We start from the raw sequence: 21,631 nt of genomic DNA, 5'->3' as shown, positions 1-21,631 counted from the left end.
GTTGATTAGCTGATGCATGTGTTGTGTATAAATGGATAATTGAGATGGGTGTGATTTATTCATGGGATGTAGTCTGATTTCTAAGAAAAGGGTTTCTTGGTTGAGAATAATGGAATTTGAGATGTACTGCTATGTGTTTGCTCTCCATCTTGGACCTTCTAAGCTGCACCTGGTAAAGTGTTGATAGGTTTGATGCTCAATCTGGGGCAAACGCGCCAGTTCCGGCATGGCGAGAGGAGGAAGGTGAGACGGGAGGCCAAGGCAACGGCGAGATCCACGTCGAGCTGCCATTGCCATGGCCATGACCTGATCCACGAAGAGGTTAAATGGGGTCGGCTGCTCCCTAAAGGACGACGAAGCTCTCCAAGGGTGGGCCTTCTCTTTTCCCCGAGAATGATGTACCTGTGGCATGATTGCTCTTCATGTGTACGTGCTTGCTGTATTTACCTGCATCTGATGGTTCTTCCAATGTGCGTGTTTGAGAAATACACCTGCAGGTAATGGTTCTTCATGCTATGTGCCTGGTTCTTGTGTTGCTTCCAGGGCATAGAACTTCCTGCAATGATTCCTTGTGTGCTTTTTTTCTGAGTTCCTTAGCTTCTTTTGGTGGATTAGCTACTGTATAAAATAAAACAAGCAAGCAGTTCATATGGGTTGATTAGCTGATGCATGTGTTGTGTATAAATGGATAATTGAGATGGGTGTGATTTATTCATGGGATGTAGTCTGATTTCTAAGAAAAGGGTTTCTTGGTTGAGAATAATGGAATTTGAGATGTACTGCTATGTGTTTGCTCTCCATCTTGGACCTTCTAAGCTGCACCTGGTAAAGTGTTGATAGGTTTGATGTAAGTATTTTGGACCTAACACATTTTTATCAATTGTTTCAGATTGACCCGGCGAAATACAAGAGCATCTCATCTGGATTTAGCGTTCTGCTAAAGGAGCAAGGAGCTAGGGTTTTTTTCAGGGGATGGGTGCCTACCTTGCTTGGTTACAGTGCTCAGGGGGCTTGCAAGTTTGGGTTCTACAAGTTCTTTAAGAAGACCTACTCAGATATGGTTGGGCCTGAGAATGCCGTGAAGTACATGACCCTATAATTTACCTTGTAGGGTCAGCTTCTGCTGAGGTATTTTCTGATATCGCTCTATGCCCCTTTGAAACTGTCAAGGTCCATGTGCAGACACAACCTGGATTTGCTTGTGGGTTGAGTGATGGGCTTCCCAAGTTCATCAAATCTGAGGGTGCTGCTGGGTAAGTAAATCTCCAGCCATCTTAACAACTTCATGATTTGCTTTACTTACCCTTATCCTATGCGCTCTAACTTATTGGTTAATAATGCCAGGCTTTACAAGGGAATTGTTCCTCTCTAGGGTCGGCAGATTCCTTACAAGTGCTTTCTCTCATCATTCTGTTATAGTCTTCTAGTTTGAATTGTCACTACTATGGTTGTTTCACAAATGTGGCCTGCTTTGGAACCAAATGCTCTAAAGCTGGTCTCCTGTTTCATCTAATCGGCCTGTTTGTTTTTCTTTGATACCAATTGGTGATGTTTAGTTACCTTTTCTTCTCCTATATGAGCAAACTACTATCCTATTGATGGCCAACCATGCTGATACTATTCTATATTCGTTTTACCATTTCTATTTGTTGCCTAGCTTGCGGACATTATTCATCGACTCCTTAGAGTCATTCTCTCCACAGTTATTCACTTTTCTTGCCAAAAGTAAATATGTTAGCCAGACATGAGATTACTGTATGTATGTCCATCCACACTTGCGCTGCAGCAGAAGAGAACAACTTAGCATATATGACCCACACAATAATAAAGAGTAAAGAAAAGGATTAGATATTTTTATATAGTATAAATAATAAAGAAGCGTGACCCCGTACTGTTAAATATGTGATATATATATCCAAAGGAGAGTGAAGATAGCTTTTTTGTTGTGCTGCCAACTGGGTTAACAAATTCAGTTTATGTTATTGTTCTGTACAACAATACCTTGCTAAACGATGGACGTCCTCAGCGAAGAAAACCATGTCCATGACCCTCTAAAGAAGAAAGAACACAAGCCATAAGAAACAAATGCACTTTCATATACTTAGTAGAAGTCGACTCCAAGTGAAAATGAGGAGTGCATAGCCGGTTACCATCTAAAGATATTGGCATCAGAAATCCTCAAACACCTCCTTGAACAGTTAAATTGCAGGTCAAGTTTACATAGACTATTTTGTAAATTAAAATTACTGAATATGAGCACACGAGCAAACAACCAGACAGTAACGGCCTAATGGGCAGTGATTATTCATGAGTGTCATCCCATAGAATGTTCAAATTCACTAAAATAAGCCAATTCAGCCCTTACAGTCTAGCAGAACATCTCTCACAGATTTTGCCACTGATTCGTGAGTGGGGAGGATATAGATGCCAGGCGGGATATGGCGAGATACAATGCCGATGTCTAACGACACCAGTGGGTCGAGCGACACGGGCTTCTGTCCAGCGACGCCAAGAAAGAAGCGGTAATGATGGGCGCCGACCAGTCTACGCGTATTATTGTCTTACGGTCCAATTTTGTGTTTTTCATATCAACATGATTGTTTTACCGTCAATTTTCTGAATATTGTTAGTGACTAACTATTTCCTAATTTTGTTTATTTAGGTTGGAGAAGATATGTAAGGCTAATGTTTGAGCAGAAGGAGAGTGAAAAGATGCAAGATTGATACACCCAAGCAATTGATTTGAGTCAAACCTGGTTTGTTGTACATGATTCTACCGTATTTGTCCGCACAAATACTTCTTGATATTTACTCATGATAGTTTTTCTCCATAGTTCGGTGTCTACATTTTTATTCTCCTAATATAGTCATATTGTCCATATAAGTGCAGATTTTATTTTGAGTTCTTCCTTGATGCAACTCTGAAGCGAAATCTTCCTGGGTGTATCATGCACCTCTGTCTTGTCGTTCTATATTCTCAAGTCTGAACTGCAGATTCTCAAAGGTTTCGGACGCCACTTTGACCTACGACAAATATTTGGACTATTTAATTTAGTGACACTGATCATAGCTGCCCGTAGGTTTTATTCATTCACCAGCTTTGGCTTTTGGTGTACACGGTACACCGTGAGGCAAGTAGGTTGACATGTTCATTTGTTATCATGAGTGTCGTGTTTACTCTTGCAGTTCAGTTAATAAGCTTAAGCTAAAGATCTGATTGTACTGTCTAGAGGTGGAATGGCTAAGCTCTCTTTATAATCCTTTTACTGAATTTCTTGCAAATGGCACACTAAAGGGCATGAAGTTATTAGGTGTGTGGATATCAGTCCACTATGTTCTTATGTCCATGGATCCGCGAAATGTTGACGCTTTATTGGCTTTGGTCACAAATTTTTTTGGTGTACATGCTTTCATCTTGAATATGTCTAGCTCTAAAGTAATACTACTTCCCAAGTAGTTCACTGAAGTAATTGGATGTTCTTCCACTGTTATGTATCTAGCGGAAAAAAATGTTGTTTTGATATCATTGTTTTTCTCCTAATACAGTCATATTATCCATACAGTTCATACAGCCATATCATTGTTTTTCTCCCAAGTAGTTTGTACTTTGCCCAATTGATTTCACTAGATCCCCTGTTTGTACAGTATGGATGAAAAACCTTGCAATTATTTCACTAGATCGATTGATGATAGCTTGCTGTTGCTGATGAAACCGAAGAAAATGTATCTATCCCGGGCCAGTTGCCAACCAAACCAACATTATCTCAGTTACCGGTTCAAAGATGTCTCAAACCACGCACAAACATTTCAGTTGATACATACACCATAAGTTTGGTTGTCCGCTCTTTTAGATGCCCAGAAGCATGATTCTCGAGATCATTGCTCACTGAACATAAGACCAAATGTTCCAATTTATTTTATTTCTTAAAGAAGAATTGGTGTTCTGTTGTGTTATCCTGTGACACTATATGGCATCGGGTTGTTTGCTTCTATCAATGGGCACTGTTATTAGTGTTTCTGTTAGATTATTGTCTAGCTTAATGATCTGTTCAACCAACAGGTATGGAAGTTGTTGGTGTGGTGACCGCCATAGGGCCCGGGCTGACTGGCAGGAACATTGGGGATGTTGTGGCGTACGCAGGCAAGCCGATGGGCTCTTATGCCAAAGAACAGATTATTTCAGCCAATGTTGGTTCCCATCACGCCTTTGATTGATCACACAGCGGCTGCTATCGTGCTGAAGGGGATGACTGTCCATATGCTGGTTCACCACATATTTAAGGTACATTTTGTCTTGCTCCTGCTGTGTGACATACTGACCTGCTGCACATCCGCGTGAAGCACATCCACCCGCTGCCGGAGGCGTCCCGTGCCCACGCTGACTTCAAGGCCCGGAAGACGCCGGGCTCCATACTGCTGACCCAATAGAACTAAGCACCGTCATCTTTTTTGGGTAGGAGAAGAAGGCATAAATAGGGGACTCGGCGAAGAATCTACAATGCTTGTCAATATGTTCGCATCTGAACATTGAATCCTCTGTCTCTCTGTTTCTCCTGGTTATGTTGGATTCAGTATGAATGAGTGTGTTTGTTGGTTATGAGTTGGATTGTGGTCTTGCTGTGCACATCATTGTTTGAAGCATGACGAGTTGTAAAGACCAACATTTTTCAATATAGTGACCTAGCAGGACAATTATTTCCCTCTGTTTGTATATTTTTTATATTCATGTCAAGTTATACACTAGACTAATTATAACAACATGTCAAGCTTATAAGGCATGGCGAGTTCATGTCAAGCACCTACAACTTGGTCGTCAACAAGTCGATAACATCACATGCTTGGTTTTAGAAATTAAAGTAACAAGCGCAAACACCAATCCACTGGTGCACCACAAGGCGGCATCAGCGTTGCCGGGTGAGAGGCTGTGGTGGATCGTTGCTAGGAATTGGTTTGGTTGTGTCAGGTGTGTGCGTGCAGCAAGCCTCTCTGGCCACCTACCCCGGCATTGGGGTTAGACGGAAGATGGGTAATTAAACAAAGATATATGTGAAATTGTAAAATCAAGTGATTTTCTCGCATTGTAAAGTCATTTTGTTTCACCCGTTGCAACGCACGGGCACGTTTACTAGTCTTTACCTACTAATAAATCACCGATCGCTTCTGGTCGTACGTCGCTGCCCTTTTTGCAAAAAAGTCCCTCGGTTTATCAGAAATGAACCCGCAGTCCTACTTTTAAGTGGGTATCTAACAAAACGCTTTGTTTTTACAAAAACGACCCCGTATTTGTTTCTATTCAACCCGCAGTCCTTTTTGGGGCAGAAACGCGTGCGCCCGAGCCAGGGAGCTCGGCTCCGCGCCACGCGCTCGCCCCGACCCCGCCTTCCTCCGCCGCCACGCCACGCCGGCCGGCCTCATCGGAGATCACCGCCGCCGCGACCAGGTCACGTGGCCCCCCTGCCTTCTCCTCCTCCCTCTCCTTCCTCCCTCCCTCTCACCATCTCTCTCCCCCTCTCATTGCAGCGCCACCATGGCCGCCCCGAGCTTCGCTGGCAGCCGCGCCGCCCGCCTTCGGCCACGACTCCGACGGGATCCGGCCGCCACTGCCCAGATCCGCATCCTCTGCTCCACCGCGCCTCGGATCCGGCCACCACCAAGCCTCCCGCGTTGATCCGCCCGTCCGCCGGCCTCCCCCTGCTCGATCTGGGTGGACGGGTGAAGTTTCTGACTTGCCGGGGCGGCCATGGCAGGGAGGCAGCGCTGTGCTCGGGCGCCCGCATCAGGCGGCGACAGCGAGGCGGGAGGCATGCGTGGAGATGGAGGAAAACATGGAGAGTCGGCCAGAGCGAGGAGTTCTCCGGCGTCGAAGCCACGGACCACGGCGGCGCAAGCTTGCGAGGGGCGGCAGCCATGGCGGGGAGGCGGCGTTACGCTCGGGCGTCGCATTAGGCGGCAGCAGCGAGTGGGATAGCGCACGGAGAGGAAGGAGGAGAAAATGAAGAGGCGTCCGGGAGCGAGGACCTCACCAGCGTCTAAGTCACTGCCGGGCAGGACGCACAGGCGCGCGAGGGGCACGGCACTCCTCTCCTGGTGCGTGCGTCCTTGCCGAGTTGGCAAAGTTTTTCTTGGACGGACAGGGACGGTCCCGTTGCTGCCTCGCCGCTGGGATTGAAGTAAGCCGGCCGACGTACCAATGCATCGGGGCTCTATCGAAATGTCAGGCGACTCATATAAGGGACTAGGGAGGCAAAATATTACGCAACTTGGGAAGGTAGAAATCACGCGAGAGTTGCGCTCTTGGGGAGGGCAAGGATTGCTGGGCGCTTGATTTCTGGAAGGGGATTCGTGAGGGAATCACTGATTTGGATTTTCAGGAGGCAAACAAGCAGCCTCGAGCATATTCCCCATGCCAGATGAAGCGGAGGATGGTGGAGGGAAGGACCAGCGCTGGTGGTGGTCGTATGGCAGGGGCGATTGGTGGAGGGAGGAAAAGAGTAGGGCGACTGCTGCCTTCTCTCGCATCCGCTTTCTCGCCCGCGTCACCGTGCCGTCAGGAGGACTCCGACAGTGACGATTCCAACGAAGCAGCAGCGGAAGACGAACACAACAGAGACGCACAAGCAGGAGACAAACAGGCAGTGGCAAGTCTTCTCTATGCCTTACAAGTTCCACGTGCACTAGCTTTTAGTGCAGGTGACATCGCTAGCTTCTATCTTACCTTGGATCGTTGAAAGTCTTAGCGCTCTCAACGTGTTCAATGAAATAACAATGATGTTGTGCTTTTCAGGTCAGTCGCCAAAAGGGGACATCGACAAGCATGTACGTCGCCAGACGCGTCTCTCCACCTGCAGGATGATTTTCCGTGGCACGGCCCTCCTCAGGTCAAAGCACTACTAAGCAATAAGCGTAACCTTTGTACAATCCTCTTTATGTCTGTTTTGTAAACACCTTGGGCGAACTGTATATCTATCGCCGAGGATCTCAGGACTCCCATTAGTTAGAACTTAGAAATGATGCTCTAATACTACACTTGGCACACAAATAAGGAGCTGGCATATTAAAATGGTTACTCTTTGGAACTTTGGTCAGTATTTAGCAGTGTTCAATATTGAAGAGATTACTATTTAGCTTTAGAGTATGAGGGCATGTGTTTTTCATTATCTTTTTTACCCCCTGTCGGCGGTACTGAGTGGCTTAGCACTGATGCAAGACGAACATCAGTCGACTTACACTTTGACCGCAAGCCACTTGAGTGGTGTCATTAAAACAACCTGAGCAAGATTGGAGCTGATGGGTATTTGAGGTTGTTGCTTTTTGATGGGACTGCAGCCAAATAAATCTCTCGCCTTGTCAAGCAAAAGATTAGTGATCCCGTGCAAGATCTAAATGTTACCAGTGATGATGGCTCTACAGAAACGAACAACTGCGAGCACTCAGATTCTTCATTTACGAAATGTTCAGCCAATTCGACCATGTCAGATGCAGTTTTGCGTGGAAGGGAGCTGGTATATTTGTAATTGATGTGTATGATGGCACGTCTTCTGAATGCAAGCTTCGTCTCGATAGGAGATCCTCCAACTTCAGTGTGAGTTGAGTTATAGCATTGCTTAATAATTGCTTGAATTTGACCTTCCATTTTATTTTGAAAACTTAAGCCTCCTCATGTAGGTATTGAAGTTTGACGGATTGAAGATTCAGATGGTAGTCGCTGGAGAGGCAAGGAACTCCCATGCTTGCAGCGATGCACTTGGTGGGCATTCCTTGCATTTTTCCTGTAGAATCACGCGGGTACATGTATTTAATTATAGCAAAGTCACCATGTCTTTATCATGCCAGTATGCCAATGCCCAGAAATTAGATAACAGAAGGAAGTTAGCAAGTCACCAGCTCTGAAAGCATACCAAATATTTCAGTTTTTAGGCCACTGCTCAATTTTGAAGAGCTACTCCTTTGAACTAGATATGTGAGCTTTTTGTAAACTACAGGATATCATAGTCAGCTAACTGGAAAAAGAACTCTTTGATGTTGGGCATATCCTGTAGTACTTAAATCATTATTTTTTACACATGTGATGCAAATCTTATTCGTTTAGAAAAATGGTGAATCTACAGGATTGGTATGAACTTAGAATACAAATTTTGGGACATCTATTAACATTGAAAGAGAATGAATGTGAAGACAATATGTGTGCTGGTGTCCTGGGATTCATCAGTTGTATCAGGAAAACCAAAGTAAAACAGGTACTTAGATTTTTTTTTATTCTACATTTTCCAGATATAGCAAAGGTTGTACCACAGAAAGTATCGTGTGTGTGGCTGACACAAACTCCAAATGTGGCACCTCTTGTCAAAAGTTCACTGTATGAACGAGGATCATGTATTTGCTTTGATCTCAACCTTTGGATGCAGTTAGAAGGTTTCATCATAACAAAAATTGTTAGTTTTTGTAAATTAACCTCACCATTTTGATGATCGTAGGACATCATTGTTATCCAATATGAAACTATAGAGAAGGGACCTGACGTACATTTAGTGTAACACAGTTCAGTAAACACGTCTGGAAACTTTATTTCTTCTTCGAGATTGATTTACTTGGTGGTGCTATTGCCCATTTCCTCTTAACAAGACATGTGTGATGTTCCAGAAAAGGAGCTTATGTGTTGTCTGGTAGCCTTGATGGTAGTTTTATACATGTAGCTGAGGAAAGTGTGCTTGAACCGCGTCCTATTAAAAAATGGGATGGGGACCTGTGCTGGTTTTGAGTCATACTTATTGGGTAGGCCCTTGCGATTTTTGCTCTCTCCATTGCCACGGCCTCGGTCGGGTTGTGATAAGGAGAATGAGATAGCGATGATGTGGTGCTTCACTGCTAGCTGAATTTTGCCATTGCTGGTGCTAGCTGAACTTTGTGGTAGATCAATTTTGCTATCGCTGCTGCTAGCTGAATTTTGCACAGACATAATGCTCATCTAGACATGTTTTTCCAGTAGAAGTGAGAAATATATGCAGGTTTTTATGCCAAAAGCTTTTAATATTTTTCCTCATAATGTAAGTAAACTGATGATGCATGCCATGGCTAAGGATTTAGTTCCAACAGAAGCAACACATATTCATCTTGCCTACTATCCCATCAGTGGATGTCAGTCTCATTTTTCTGATCCTACACTTGAGCTAAGAATTCATTGCCTTTTTTTTGAACAGGCTGCAGTAACCAGTTTGTCACTATTTCAATGGATATAATGGAGCATATCGTCATTGCGTATGCAAAAGCATGTTTCAAAATTTAAATTACCATGCCGCATTTAGAAGATGTTTGGTTCCCACCCTGGGCTGCTTGCCTGGAAATTTCCAGTGCCTGGCGTCGGCCTGGTGAGGTCGCCTTTTCCCGCCTGCCCAGGCTAGCCTGGCATCGATGCGTTTGGTTCATCCCTGGCATGTTGTTGCCCTGCTGCAGTGCTGCTTTGTCATTTAGCGATTAAAAAAATCTTAAGTAGGAGCCAGGCATCGTGCGGCACGGGCCAGGCGAAAGAAACAGGACGCCTAGGGCCAGGCTAATCCAGCTGCCTGAGCTATCCATCTTTTTTCCTATTTTTTATTCAACTTTACCAGGCTAATCACAGGCCTCCGTGAGCCAGGCCAGGCATGCATTCTATCTCTCAGGACACGAACAAAACAAGTGCCAGGCAGACTTCAGGGAGCGCCCAGGCCAGGCGTGAGGTGGCGTGGATGCCAACCAGACACGCTCTTAATTCTTTTGGAATACTAAACAATCATGCGGCTCTCTACAGATTTTAAAATTCATGGTAGGACCACAGGAGTATACTACTTTGTTGGGTGGAGATAAATTGTTGAACGGATAGCGTTGATGCCTTGCAAAGTTTCGCAGAGAACAAGCTATATGTGTATTTCTTTCAATTGCAGCAAGCTTCGAGCAAGCAAAATTATACTCTGTAAATACTAAATAATCTTCTTGAACCCGAGTTCTTTATTTTCTTTGTATTTTGACCTTTCCTTGTACTGCATTTCAATGTACTGAACACTCTCCTTAATCAATGGAAGCAACACCTGATTGCCTTCATATAAAAAGAACACAATGTGAACATGTACAAGGCGATGTATAGCACGAACAGAAAAAAATACTGCACGAAGGTGAGTGCAAGTGTATGATTTACTAGAATTATTTTCTTGGCAGAAGTTACTATATTGTCAATATACATCATAAATAATTAGGGAATTCAAAAAAGGTCCGAAAATTAAAAATGAGAATTTTGAAATAAAATGTTTAATAAATCATCAAATGTTTGTCAAGTCAAAAAATGTTCTTGATTTTGTAAACAAAATATTTGCTTATTCAAAAAATGTTCCAAATTTTGAAAACAAATGTTCATGATTTTTTAAAAAGTTTATTTATTAAAAAATTGTAATGAAATTGAACAGAATTTTGCAATTCAAACAATGTTTATGAATGGAAAAATATCCTTAAAATTCAAAAACTGTTCATGACTTACAAAATAATTTATTCATTCATTAAATGTTCGTTGATTCAAAAATGGTCATGCATTTCAGAAAATGTTTGTGGATTTCAAAAATTGTTCCACCAATTTACAGAATAATGTTCATCGATTCTAGAAATGTTCACCGATTCAAGAAAATTATTTTAAAAAATGTTGACCCTTTAAAAAAAATGAAAATAGTATAAAATGTTCATGAATCAAATAATGTTCTTGATTTTAGAAATGGTTCGAAAATTCGTAAAAGTGTTCACAAATTCAAAAAATATTTACAATTTCAAATATGTGCATGAGTTTAAAAAAATGTCATGATTTCTTGAAATTGAGAGTGATACTGTATCTCGCTGATGCAGCAAAATATGGTCATGGCCATTGGAGATTAGAAATCCTTTTCTCCCGTTGCAACACACGGGTCCTTTTGCTAGTAATAATAAAGAGAATTGAGTTTCTGTCGTCCGTCGTCGCGCGCGATTTTGCATAAAAGCCCCTCAGTTTATATGAAATTAACCCGCAGTCCCTGTTTTAGTAAGTCTTTTTGTAACGTTACATTTTGCAGAGAACCCCCTGTATTCATTAGATTTGCATCCGCTGTCCTCGTAGTCTTATCCATTTCTCTGGAGATGGCGATGGCGACGGTGACGGCGACGGCTTGAGGGCTGCGGGGACGGCGGGGCGAGGAGGGGCAGGTGCTGCGGAGACGGCGCGGCGAGGAGGGGCAGGTGCTGCGGAGACGGCGCGGCGAGGCGGGGCAGGTGCTGCAGAGACGGCGCGCGGCGAGGCGGGGCAGTGGCGTCGCGGGGGAGGATGGAGGATGCCGGAGCAGAGGACGACAGCTCCCGCCGTCGCTGCTGTCCGCGCACGCCCGCGTGCTCGCCTCCGTCCGCGCCCGCGCCGGAGCCCAGGAATGGGGAACGGGGCGAGGCATTGCGGCGGAGGACAATAAAGCGGCCGGCGTGCTCGCTTTGGGCAAGGCGTCGCGGCGGAGGACGACATGGCCGTCGGCGTGCTTGCTTGGAAGGATGGAGGCCGCCTCGCCGGGGCGCGGGCGCGGTAGCACGGCGTCGGGGCCGGGGCAGTGGTTTGACGGGCGACGCGAAGGAGGTGTTGTCCTGGCGTCAGCGACCAGCGCAGGTTCATCCCTCCCTCCATTTTCTTTCACATCCAAGCAATTTGAGAATCTAAGGGAGGGAGAGATGGCGCCATCGATGAGTGGATACAGGGGCGGCGGCAGCGGCGCCGTGGCTGAAGGTGGGGAGGCACTTGAAGGGATGAGCTTCTGCTTTAGGGAGAGAGCAGAGGGCATGCTGGCCGCTGCTGCTTGAGAGATAGAGATAGGTGAGGAAGAGGGAGAGCAGAGAGATGAGCGATAAAGAGCAGAGAGAGACGCTAATTGCCACATATTTAGATTGAGGGCTTGCTGGATCTGCTGCTGGTTGCTGCTGGTAGAGAACAGAGGAGAGACAGAGTTCGATGCTGATCTGCTCTTGTGGAGAAAAATAAGAGAGATAGATGAGGAAGAGAGAGAAAGCAGAGAGATGATAGAGAGGGAGGGAGGGACACTGATTGCTGCACATTTAGATAGATGTATGATGCTACTAATTGATGCACATTTAGATAGAGAACAGAGATGTAGCTTGCTACTGCTTGTTGTTGTTATTGCTACAATCTCATCAATCAATCTATATCTAATAATAAATAGTGCCCAATTTATATCCAGATATTTTGAATCTATCATCAAGGGAAAAGACATCACTGAACCCTTTGGATTCTAATTGCAAGGTTAAATAATTTTGTGTTTTGTGTGTGTTCTAACTCTCTGGGATAATCTGCAGCTATTTGGCTCATCGTCATGCCGCAAGTTTCGAACATAGCTCTATACAGTCTCACCGTTCTACCAACTCCGCAGGCTGCCCGTACTCCATAAGCTGTCGTACAATCTCGCCGTTCTACCAACATCAATGGACCACCCATGCTCCATGTGAGGTATGCCTGATCTCATGCACATCTAAATTCGGTTCTGTCATTTTGAAAAAGACATATCTTTCATGTGTGTCTGCAACCACAACTGCTATCATCATCACCTTGCCGATATAGGGCCAGTCTACACTATTTTGGCCTGATAAATTAGCCACAAAGTAGGCTATCTTGAGAAGAAATATATGCACACTAGAGAGTACTTCATAGTGGCGCATGGTAGTTCGAATGTCTGGAGAAAGTACCTAGTACCTACCCAGTATTGTACGTGAAAGAGTTGACTGGAGCTGCTGCAAGATCTTCTGCTTTGTACTCAGAAAGTTTTCTTGAGTTCACTTTTCCAAAGCTAGCAGCAATACTGGATGCTGGACTAACAATCTGGCATAAAGAGGGAGAATAATATATCCCATGTTCTTTGTTACCTGAGTCAGGGCTCGGCCTATTCTGTGCATTTTTTATGATGCCATGTTCTGGCATTCATTATCTGTTATGCCTCATGCGTGTGTCTTAAGCCTACTAATAACATTTTTGCCCAATGGTAAATCTACTGAACAAACTCCTGTCTTATTCCCATTGTGTGCCTTAAGGTTCATCTATTCATGGTTAGTTTTCCTTACTGTACAAATGTCATTTCCTTTTTGTATATTTTTTATTCTTTGTCCTTTACGGTAACATAGACCGTGCTCACATGGTTTCATAGTTCAAGATTTCTTCGTGAGTGCCATTCGAGGTCAGAGTAAATATTTTGGCACAGTAAATACTGAAGGAAGTGTCATCCAATTTCGTCTTATAAAGCTATAACAGTTCTGATACATATTTTTTTATCTGATTAACTGGCACTTCTGCACCACCATAATAAGCAGTGTAGATCTGCCTCTTTGTTTTCAAGTAATGTGAGAACTTCTATCCTTCTATAACAAGCGTGGTAACTTCTTTATCTTTGTTCTCATAAATACTGTATATTGTTAGTTGATGAAAGTCTACTTATCAACTTTGTTAATCTGACTATAGTCAATCTAGAGGGTGCTTCTTTAGCTTCAGTATTAATTAGTAATATTGGCAGTTCTCTGTAGTACTCTGGTCTTTTTCCCTTCATGATTGCTTAGTTGCGTTTTTTTGCTTCTGACTATACTGCTCTGCTGCAGACGATAGCGTCTCAAAGTGGACTTTTCGATCATTTGATAAACGTTTGGAAATTCAAGCCTGGTCCTGTTCTGCAACTTGTGATGTTTACTTCTTAGTGGACTTTAAGTTTCAGTCACCCAATATCGCCAGGTAATATAACAAGGCTATTGTTTTGATCATAATCAAGAATGTCTGCTTATCGGAAAGTTAACCTTTCTCACCCTGCAAGCAACTGCTACCATTATTGCTTAGAAGGGGCAGCTTAGTGATACAATCTCTTGACTATAGGGCAGTTAGTGATTGCCATATTTGTTGAATTAAACTTTCACCTATTAGATCAGTTTACACACTTTGAAGTCTACTTAGTGTACCTCTAAGGTTGTCCTTCTGCAAAGGTATATCACCTACAGATGATCCGATTTTTCTTCTTCTAGACCCCCCTGTGTGTATATATGACAGACATTGTCTTTCTGATTTATTTTCCCAGTAGATGATTTTGGAGAAGTTTTTGAATCCATGCCTTTTTGCTATACTATTTTTTGGGGGTAATGCAATAGAAGTTATATAATTACACTTAAGTAGTTGATTTATCTGGCAATACATTGTCACGATGATAGCTCTAACCTCTCTGCCGACAATCTGAAAATTGTAGCATTATCCTTCACTAATTTTAAATGTTATTTTGGTGATTGTTTCTCGGAGGAGCACACTTTGGTTCAGTAGGAAGCAGATGAATGAGACATTTTCATTGTTTTCTATTCCATTGTTATGTACACACACACACGAGTGGTGCATAAATGTTTTATTGCTATTTATCCTTTCATGAGCTGGATGTGCCATTGATGGCGATGGCGAGCTTGGATTAGTTGGATTCAGAAGGTTGAGACGATGGATGGTACGGAAACATTTTTATTAGAAAAATAGCAGATGACATGCATGCTGATTCTCCGGTTCTGAAGATATATATTTGACACAGTACATGCTTAAGTATATATGCACATTCGACTTTAACTATTGTAAAAAAGTTTATCACATCAAATTGTATTTCAGCAAAGTTTCAGTTGGCTCTCATCAGTGAGCTAATTCTATAAAAAAAATCTACAAAATAACTGATAATGAAATTTCTTAGCAGTACTGTATATGTCAGGTGCAATGAGATAGTTTTATCCTATGTGACTTCCTGTCTGTTGCATTTCCTGATTTCGTTTTTCTCTCCATTTTTTTAGGTTCCAAGGTTTGGCCACAATATTTGGAGACATTTCCTGTTAGGAGTTAAGGTTTGGCCACAATATTTGGAGACATTTCCTGTTAGGAGTTAAGCTTTGGTTTGGAGGCATTGAACTTTGGCTGTAAATAACTAACTTTGTTACTTGGTATACTTCTGTCAGTTCATGTAAACAACTATCTACCACACCACACTGGTTAATCTGGGATTTCCTTCGGGACCAAATGTACCAAATCCTGCTTTGGGTGGAGATCTGATCATTCCTATATTGTTAGATTTGACTTTCATCTATGTGTTGCTCCGCGTGTATCTCGGCATAAATGGTTCATCATACTATGATCTAATGTAGTGATTTTAATTATGTTACTTCTTGATGAATATGCATTACATTGTATTTTCATGGAAGCCTTTTCTTTCCTCTCTAATCATACTACGGCTCTTATCCTTGCCTCTATATGAACCTAGAAATATTATGGCTGACATAGTGATACTCTCCCTCAGGGACATCCCGACACATGATGCTCCATCAACAACTTCAGAATATGATGCTGATCCTCAACCTGCAACTTTGTAGCCACACTGCCTTTTGTTTTATGTAGAAAATTAACAGATTTTGTTATGTGTTTCAGCATGAGCTAATAATTAGAAAGAACAGATTTTGTTAGTTATGAGATTGGTCCTTCAATATGGCATAGAAAACATATTTTTGAGTACTCCTACTGTTTTGCTGCTTGCAAAGTAGTTTGATGGTTTTTTAAACAATTCTAAGCACGTATTTATTGATTTTGTATCCGTTGGGATGCACGGACCGTACGTATTTATTGATTTTGTATCCGTTGGGATGCACGGACCGTTTTGCTATACCTGCTGATAATGGGAGGTGATATTCTTCTCTTCCGTCATGTGCATAAGACGGATTTACCCTTCCACTAAATTACATAATTACATTCGTCGCCTGACATTCATATCTATGTCCAAGTCGTATTCTAGGAAACCAATCCTTCCATACATTCTCTCTCACAATTAGGACTCTTGATGGGTGTCGAATCTTCCCTAATCCTTCCCTTAAATGCACCACCCCGGAGGAGGCGAAGAATAGTGGATGAGCCGCTAGATGAAGCGACATAGGGGAGGGTCACAACAGCAAAAGGGAATTGGCATGCGTGGTTATCACGGAGGGTGAAGGCGACGGTGGATGCTCGTCAATCGAGTGAGTGGAGGGCATAATCAAGGTCTCTGTCCATGGCATCTACTACTTCATGCTAGCCAATCACCATGTGAGATCTCTTCTTACTATTCTTTGTTTGTTCCTTCTGTATATAAAATAAAAAACCGTTTCTTGGGTTTATAAAAACATTAAAATGAGTAAATGTTTGCTTCATTCTCGTCATGTTGCTTGATCAGTTGGGTAGCCGCTCTGGCATGAAAAACATTTGGTGTTCTGTAGCAATGACCAACAGAGGTGAGACGCAATGTTGAAACGAAGGGCGTGCACTTACATGGGTTATACTAGGTGTGTGTGTGATATTTGTTTCTCCCGTTGCAACATATGGTCATGTTTGTTTCTCCCGCACGAACTTACAACACATAGGCGTGCACTTACAGAAATTGTCTATTTAAACAAATGTCCGAAATATTGAAAACAAATGTTCGGGAAATCAAAAGTTCATGATTTTTTAATAAGTTCGTGTATTAAAAAATGTTTATGAAATTGAACAAAATTTCGCGAATTCAAAAATGTTCATGAATGGTAAAATATCCTAAAAATTCAAAAACTGATCGCGGCTTACAAAAAAGTTTATTCATTCACAAAATGTTTGCTGTTCCAAAAAATGTTCGTCCAATTAAAAAAAGTTCATTAAATAAATAAAATTGTGAATTTAAAAAATTATCCCACCAATTTTCAATAAAATGTCCATCGATTCTAGAAATGTTCCTCAAAAAATTGTTTAAAAAAATGCTCACAATTTTAAAAAATGATTGCAAATATATAAAATGTTCATAAATTCAGAAAATGCTATTGATTTCAGAAAATACTTGCAAATTTGTATAAATGTTCATAAATTTGAAAAATGTTTATGATTTGAAATATGTGCATGAGTTTAAAAAAATATTCATGATTTAAAAAATTGTTAATTTTTTTACTAAGTTGAGAGTGATAGTGTGTCTCGATGATGCAGCAAAATATGGTCATGCCTATTGAAGATTAAGATTTATTTTTTCTCCTGTTGCAACGCACGGGCATTTTTGCTAGTATATCTAATAGATGCTCCAGCGATATATCTAACAGATGCAAGCCCTGTTGGGAACCTACCAAAGAAGTTGTTATTATCTAGGGAAAAGTCTTGCAACATTGGGAGGCTCTCATACTTTAATTGCTCGGAATCGCTCCGATAAGTTTGTCGCTAAAGAGGTACAAGAATTGCAACCTAGACATATTGAACATGCCTTCTGGCACTATTCCGGGGAGCTGATTGATCTCTAGCCTCAAGAACTTAAGCATGGCTTGGGATGCAAGGTATATTCCCTCCATTCCTAAATATAAGTCTTTAAAGTCATTTCAGTATAGACTACATATGAAGCAAAATAAGTAAACCTATACTCTAAAAGGCATATATATTTTTTATAACAAATTTCGATAATATATATAACCTGATTCATAAATTACAACTATATGACCCCGTCGGCATTGCCTAGGCCGAAGAGCCCTCTTCAGTTTTGTTTGGGCCAAAGACCAGACGGCCTGGGCCGAAGGGATGACTTCTGGAGCGTGAAGACTCAAGAGGTCTTCGGCCTCGTGAAGGCCGAATGGTGCATGCACGCTGGCTGGCTGGCTTGCATGCTCAGCAGCTGCACGTGTCTAGGGTGTTGGTTTCGGCCCAGATGGGATCGGATGTTGCGGAGCACCATAGCTGGAGGTTCGAGCTCGGCCTCTGGAACGGGGAAGGAATACTTGGCAGCCACGAACCGTCGTCTGGGCGTGAGGACTGAGGATAGAAGTTATGATCGGAGGTGTGGCCGCATGCAAGGATCAGCCGCCGGAATCTCCTTGTTGGCTGGCTGAGACACGTACTCTTAGTGAAGATAGAAGCTTGCCTGTGCTTATACATGCCGTCGAGATTAGCCAGTTGCATTCGTTTTTGCACATGCGGAAATTCTTGTGTCCCGGCAATGGGGATCCTGGTGGAACGTGGAAGGCTGAGGCACATACTTATGTTGAAGCGAAAAGTCAGTATGTGTTTATGCATGATGCCGAGATTAGTCAGTTGTATGCTTATTTGGAAGCAAAGGCAGAAGCTAGCAGTCTGGAAGCGGAAAAAGTTTCAGAACAAAACTTGGCAACATCGGCGGCCTCCTTCAAGGAGGACCGCCGGGCCTAATGTCGATCCTATGCTGCAACTGTCGCGGGTTGGGTGACCCCGCGACAGTTAATGAGCTGCGCGACCTTGCGCGGGAGAGTGCGCCGGCGGTCCTTTGTGTTGTGGAAACACATATTGCAAAGAATCGCATGGAGGGTTTGGCAAAAACTTTAGGGTATGACAATGCTTACGGAGTGGGCAGCTCGGGGAGAAGTGGCGGTCTGTGTATGTATTGGAAGCGGCCTTTGGTGCTGGAACTAAGGAATTTCTCTAAATATCATATAGATATGGAGGTTAAGGAGAATGGGAAAGATCCATGGCGCCTAACTTGTTGGTATGGGGAGGCGAATAGGAGCATGCGATATAAAACCTAGGATATGATGCGATTTTTGAAGGCAGATAGTGATCTTCCGTGGCTGTGTATCGGGGACTTCAACGAGGTTTTGCGAAGGGAAGAGCAGTTTGGCCCGAATGAGCGGGATGTGGGACAAATATATGCATTCAGAGAGGTGGTCGATATATGTCAGTTGTGTGACTTGGGCTACACAGGTCTCGACTGGACTTTCGAACGTAAAGTGCAGAATGGTGCCACTTGCAGGGTCAGACTTGACCGAGCAGTGGCGACAGCGGATTGGAGCTCTTTATTTCCTTTGGCATCTGTACGCCATCTGCATGCCATCAAATCCGACCATTCACCTATTCTTCTCCTTAACAATATGGAGGCGCACAACCAGCGGATTGGCAAGGAGAGGCCGTTCCGGTATGAGCTTATGTGGGAAAGGCATGAGGGTTTTCATGCAATGATACAGGAAGTATGGGGGGCTTCGACTGCCACATCAGTACATGAGATAAGAGACAAGTTGCTGCTCATGGTTGCGGCCATGAGTGGATGGGGATCAACCACTTTTGGTTCAGTGCGTGCAGAGTTAAGGATCCTGAGAAGAAGGCTGGGTGAGCTACGTGAGGACCCAATTAGGATTGCTGCCTCACGTGAGGAAATCAAAGTTGAACAACGCATTATCGAGTTGCGGTTTAGAGAGGAAGTAATGTGGCGTCAACGGGCGCGTATTCAGTGGCTTCTTGAAGGTGATCAGAATACGAAATTTTTCCACCATAAGGCGTCCAGCAGGCGAAGGAAGAATCGTATAGAGAGTTTGACGCGACCTAACGGGACTGTTTGTAATGACCCAACATAACTTGAGCGAATGGCGGTGGAGTTTTATGAAAATTTGTATGCATCAGAAGGAGTCATTGGAATGGAAGAGGTGCTATCTCACGTACCTTGTAAGGTTACAAGCTCGATGAATGATATGTTATCAAAATACATCACAGAAGGAGAGGTGAAGAGAGCTATGTTTCAAATGTTTCCCACTAAGACACCGGGACCCGACGGTTTTTCAACTCACTTTTTTCAGAAGTACTGGCATTTATGCGGTGAAGAGGTGACCAAGGTTGTGATTCGTGTTTTGAAGGGAGAAGACTCCCCTGAGGAGATTAATAGGACGTTCATTGTTATTATTCCTAAGGTACAAAACCCCACTTTACTGTCTCAGTTTCGGCCTATTAGCTTGTGCAATGTGATTTTTAAAATTGCATCCAAAGTACTTGCTAACCGACTGAAGCAGATTCTCCCGGATATTATCTTTGAAGAGCAGTCGGCCTTTGTGCCCGGTCATCTAATTACCGATAATGTTATTACTGCATATGAGTGCCTTCACTTTATGAAGAACAACAGGAGCAAGAAGAATGGGCATTGTGTTGTCAAGCTCGACATGATGAAAGCATATGATCGTGTGGAATGGGTATATTTGGAGGCTATTATGAAAAAGTTGGGCTTCTGCGATTTGTTTGTGCGTCAGGTTATGAGAGGGGTTACTTCAGTTTCTTTTTCTCTACTCTTTAATGGAGGGCAGAGTAATGAATTCCACCGTTCCAGAGGCATCAGGCAGGGGACCCCATCTCTCCCTACTTGTTCTTATTGGCGGCAGAGGGACTTTCATGCATGTTAAAGAAAGCAAGCAGTGAGGGGTTGTTTGAGGGCGTCCAAATTGCTGCCACGGCACCGAAGGTAAACCACCTCTTGTTCGCGGATGATTGTTTGCTCTTCAGCCAAACTACTGTGGAGAATGCCTCGAAACTTAAAGAAATTTTGAGCTCGTATTGTCAAGCTTCAGGTCAGCGTATTATCCATGACAAATCTTCCATTTACTTTGGTAAGGGATGTCCTGTGTTCCAAAGAGAGATAATTAAAGCTATTCTTGAAGTCCAGAAAGAGACCATCTGTGAGAGATACTTGGGGCTACCATCTGATGTGGGACTAGCAAAGAATGGAGTGTTCTCCTATCTAAAGGACAAAGTTTGGAAGAATATTCAGGGTTGGATGGAAAAGTGCCTAGCGGGAAGTGGCAAGGAGGTGCTTATTAAGTCGGTGGTGCAAGCTATACCCACATACTCCATGGCTCTATTTAAGTTACCAAGGGGTTTATGTCAGCACATTACTTCATTGATACGCAAATTCTGGTGGGATAGCAAGGCAGGAGAAAGGAAAATAGCATGGGTCTCATGGGAATCTATGTGTATGCCAAAATACAAGGGAGGTCTAGGTTTCCGAGATATGGAGATTTTTAACTTAGCACTTCTTGCCAAGCAGGTATGGAGGATTCTTTGTGACCCCAATACTCTGAGCGCGAGAATACTTAAGGCGGTTTACTTCCCAGCTTCAGACATTCTTTCAGCCCAAGTGGAGTCTCGGCCATCACAAATTTGGCGCTCTCTCTGCGAAGGGAGGGATATCTTGCGCACGGAGCTGATTAAGCGTATTGGAGACGGTGAGAACACCAACATCTGGAATGATAATTGGTTACCTAGAGATTATAACATGCGCCCAATCAGTGAAATCTCTCCAAACCCTCCAAAGAAAGTTGCAGACCTTATATCACAAGTGGAAAGAACTTGGGATGAGCAAGCATTGACTGAACATTTGCTTCCGATGGATGCTGAGATAGTGCGCCAAATCCCTCTCAGCCACACAAATCAATGTGATTTCTATGCATGGCAATATGAGAAATCAGGAGTGTTCTCTGTTCGTTCTTGCTACAAGATCATCATGGAGACAAAAATGAGGCGGGAGAAGTGGCTTACTGGAGGAACCGATCCGTCAAACACTTTTCAGCAGGAGAGTAGTTGGAAGAAGCTTTGGGGTATCCAGGTTCCCGCCAAGCTCCGTATTTTTGCATGGCGCCTAGCTCGGGCGTCCCTGCCGACTGGCCAAGAGAGACAACGCCGCCACATGTCAAAGGAGGCAGTACGTCCGATCTGCCAAGCTGCATGCGATACTTGGAGACATGCCCTCCTAGACTGTAATATGTCAAAGAGCGTGTGGTCCCTCCGAGACGATGATGATGATTCACTGCTACCTGTATACGGCGATGAGACGTCTGA

At 43.3% G+C, this 21,631-nt stretch overlaps 1 protein-coding gene across 1 annotated transcript; it reads left to right on the top strand.

Annotated features, from left to right (window-relative positions):
• Nucleotides 1–226: 226 nt before the first annotated feature.
• Nucleotides 227–15,192, top strand: LOC119350863. Its single transcript, XM_037618493.1, has 13 exons — nt 227–243; nt 726–825; nt 890–1,060; nt 1,171–1,253; nt 2,663–2,676; nt 4,061–4,141; nt 4,224–4,282; nt 11,064–11,073; nt 11,162–11,638; nt 12,414–12,490; nt 13,627–13,720; nt 14,369–14,501; nt 14,833–15,192. Exons 1-12 carry the CDS (start codon nt 227–229, stop codon nt 14,401–14,403), a joined length of 1,218 nt encoding a protein of 405 aa, XP_037474390.1. The 3' UTR covers nt 14,404–14,501; nt 14,833–15,192.
• Nucleotides 15,193–21,631: the final 6,439 nt, after the last annotated feature.

This window comes from Triticum dicoccoides, chromosome 1B (assembly GCF_002162155.2).
Source record: "Triticum dicoccoides isolate Atlit2015 ecotype Zavitan chromosome 1B, WEW_v2.0, whole genome shotgun sequence".
In the NCBI taxonomy this organism is placed as follows: domain Eukaryota; kingdom Viridiplantae; phylum Streptophyta; class Magnoliopsida; order Poales; family Poaceae; genus Triticum; species Triticum dicoccoides.
Note: the sequence above shows the minus strand (reverse complement) of the source record. Positions and strands in the feature narration are given on the sequence as shown.